The sequence below is a fragment of the Arachis ipaensis genome, chromosome B5 (genome assembly GCF_059453495.1).
Source record: "Arachis ipaensis isolate K30076 ecotype BB chromosome B5, ASM5945349v1, whole genome shotgun sequence".
NCBI classification, from domain to species: Eukaryota; Viridiplantae; Streptophyta; class Magnoliopsida; order Fabales; family Fabaceae; genus Arachis; species Arachis ipaensis.
In genome coordinates, this window is record NC_142440.1 from 152,547,254 (window position 1) to 152,550,951 (window position 3,698).

Sequence of the window (3,698 nt, forward strand, 5' to 3'; positions counted from 1 at the left end):
GATGACAATAACGATAATGAAAGGGAAAAAAATGAGGAAAAATGAGAAGGAGAAGAAAAAGCCGGCAACAACTTCTTGTTCAAGTGTGTTAAAAGTCATCTCAACTTTTGTGATAAACAGACACAAAAATATCGAAAACTTATAAGCACGACACCAAAAAAAATTATATATTACACCAAATTGTGTTTCAAAATGCATCGAAACTACCATTAAATGTAAAATAAATAGATTCATCGAAAAAATAAGTCAAAACTCTAACATTCCATTCAATTTGAAACCTTTAATCATGAACACTGATTTTTATAAAGAAAAACGAAACTATTCAACTCATAGACAAAATAACTATACCAGCATCAACTACTAATGAACTACATTAACGAAGTTTGAACAAAATCTCATCCACTTGATTCGTTTCAAAATAATAATCGAATTCGCCCTGGTTTAATTGACGGTGTAAACTTACATCATTCATTATCTTCGAAAATAAAATACATATTCAAACCTGATTTCAAAAACGATATTAACCTGATTTGTTATTTCACAGCTTTATTTAAAAAAAATGATCAAAATTTTTAAATCAGATCAAAAAGCATTGATCATAAACGAAAAAAATATAAAAAAGAAAGAGAACACAGAAAATATAGAATACATTGAAAAAATTTGAAAAAAAAAACGGAACCTACATAAAAAAATGCAGTTATATATAGTGGTGCGTTAAATCAAAAGGTTATTAGAGATAGTGGTTCATAGAGCTGAATTAGGTTATAACAATTTAATTAAACTTGATTGATTAAATGACTTAGATATAAAACTTTATTATAAAACTAAAAAGTCTAATATAATCTCATATATTAATTAACTTCAAAATTTAACTCTTACTTTATATTTTTTAATTTTAAAATATATTTTATAAAATATAATTATAATACTTGTTCTTATTAAAATACAAATGATACAACTTTTAAAAAATTACATTTTAAAAAATAATTTTTATAAATTATTTTAAAAACGTAAAAATTTTACAAAACTAAGCCGATGCGAAAATATGCGACTGATATACAAATTTCCAATCCTAAGTTCAAGAACCCAAATAGTATTAGGTAAAAGATAGCAGCTTTACTAATTCTACTTAATGAATTGAATAATAAAATTTTAAGTTTTTGTATTGAGATAAAGGTAAAATCTAAGGAGCCCCATAAAAAAAATACCATTTTTATCTTTCAAAACATTTTTATAACAAAATCAATATTTTAAAGGTCAAATATCTTACTCTTACCCAGCATATCCAACACTGGATTATTTTGGTGTTGAGGTTTATGAATTCAAAATTTAAATTTCGGCAAGACATTTTAGAAAAAAAGAGAAGTGCTCAAATTTTAGGGATTTGAATTTCCATTTTGGGTGAGTACGTGTTGTATAGTGTAACCCTGCAATGCACGTGCATGTTACAAATTTGCAATGCAATTCAGTGTTATATTCCATGGTGGCCCCACGTGACATGATCATGATTGATAGCCTTCGTCAAACGACGTCGCATCATTTCTATTTCTTGCCTTCCCTGTCACGCCGGTCATTCTGCCCAGACTCCCTGCACCACCATTATTTCCTAGAAAAAATAAATACATAATATTTAGTTGAATTAATTAATGAAAAAAAGAACCAAGGGTAAAATGGGAAATTAACATGAATGAAAAATCGTGGCGGGAAATAGAACCGTTGCTGCCAAAACCAATGAAATTTTGGCGCCAAAAATTTGCCTTCTCTCTGGCTGCCCGTAAAAGCCCGGGCAGTACTCTTTCTCTCTCTCATATTCCCAACCTTTCTTCAACTTTCTTTCTGAGAAAATTTTTTGCTTTCTGATTTTCGTTTTCCCCACGAGAAAACTCGACCCTTTTTATTTATTTTGCTCCTCATTCTTTCTTTCTTATTACATTTTTCATAACTCAAATCTTCTATTCTCTCTCTCTCTTACAAAGAGAAACCCTTTTCTCTTATTCTCCTTAAGCACCCAGAAAATTTTTCTTCCTAACTTGTTCTGATTCCACCCAAAATCCTTTCTTTTCAAACACCCTTTGCATCCCTCTCTTCTTATCTCCATTAAAAAATCCATCTTTTTTTCTTGTTCTTGTTATTGTCCCTCTGTTTTTTTTTTTCCCCTTTGGTTCTGATCAACACCCATTCTTTCTTTCTTGTGGTTCGGCAAAAATCGAATTCAAAGCTGAAAACTTTAGCCAAAAGGGTGATTGAATCTCAATGGGGTTTTCGAAGAAGACGCAAGGAGACGCTGAATCGGAAGCGAAGAAGTGGGTAATTGCAGGATTCTCTGTTCGTTCTTTGAAACCAATAAACACGAAGGTAAAAGAGAGACACCAAGAAGAAGAGGAGGAGGTGGAGTTTGAGTTTTCGACGACACCGACGGCGAAGGAATCGAGGATACCGAAGAAGTTGGCGCCGCCTCCGCCGCCACGGAAGCGACGGCCTTCAAGGTGTCACAATAGCAGCTTCAATGGCGTTAGAGAGTTCTTCAACCCTCCTGATTTGGAAACAGTGTTCAAGTGCAAAGTTGAGAAAGCTAAATGAAAATTTTCGATGCTCATTCAACTAACAACAACAACTACTACAAAGATTTTACCAAATGGTATGAAGAAAAAAAAGTGCCACCAATGAAGCTGATGGATTGAGTTTAAAAGGAGTTATGCTATGTTTATTTTCCATGTGTTTTTTGTAATTTGGCTATGAAATCTGAATGCTGAATTTCTGTATAGAGTGAAAAGTTGTAGTCTTTTTTAGGGTTTTTAGTTTTTTTTTTTTTTGTTTCCTTGGTTTATTTGCTTAATTTGATTAGGTATTTAGGTGCTATGTAGTTTTAGTTAGTTTAATTTCTGTTTTGATTTAATGAGAAGTTTCTTATATTTTTTAATTAATTATTATATAATTTGAGTCTTCTAATAAGCATGAAGCAAGCATTAGTTATGGTAGTAGATTTTGTCGGTGAAATGAAGAGCATCGAATATTATTACTATTTCTCCTTGCGTGTGTGAAAGTTTAAGAGCCAATGGTGTTGTTCTTGGTTTTTGTGCTTTCCTGTTTGCAGTGTTAAGTAAAACTAGCCGAGGGGGCTTGTCTCATGAGCATTCTATTCTATTCTAATTTTTTGTTTTTCCCATTTTCTCATTTTCATGTTTAGGTTGGTTTGGATACATTTTTGTTATCCGAATATTTAAAAAAAAAAAGTTTAAAATTTATCTTATTTAGTATTGATTTAAAAATATAATAAAAAATAATATATATTATATTTTTTTATAAGTAATAAAAAAAATTTTATATTTAACAAACAATTTATTTATTAGATCTAAATTTTTGTGGTAACATTTGAATAAATATTTAGAAAATATACAAAAATTTGGAATAAAATTTGATCTTTAGATTTTTTTTATTTTTTAAAAAATATAGTTATTCATAATAAAAAATATTTTTTAAAAAATTTATTTGACAAAAATTACTAAATTTTAAGAATGAAAAAATATTTGTTTAAATAATAATTATAAAAATTTGCACCAAATTTTGATTTCTAAAATTATTTTTTATAATAAATATTTAATATTTAATATTTTGTTGTGTTTTTAAATCTTTCAAGAATTTATTTGTCATTAGCGTCTTTTGAAATTTATTTTGTCAGCGATACGAACTTTCGAATA

General features: G+C 29.0%; 1 protein-coding gene across 1 annotated transcript; it reads left to right on the plus strand.

Annotated features, from left to right (window-relative positions):
* Window positions 1-1,882: 1,882 nt before the first annotated feature.
* Window positions 1,883-2,952, plus strand: LOC107642162 (cyclin-dependent protein kinase inhibitor SMR6). Its single transcript, XM_016345468.3, has one exon. The coding sequence runs from the start codon at window positions 2,254-2,256 to the stop codon at window positions 2,578-2,580; it is 327 nt and encodes a 108-aa protein (XP_016200954.1). The 5' UTR covers window positions 1,883-2,253; the 3' UTR covers window positions 2,581-2,952.
* Window positions 2,953-3,698: the final 746 nt, after the last annotated feature.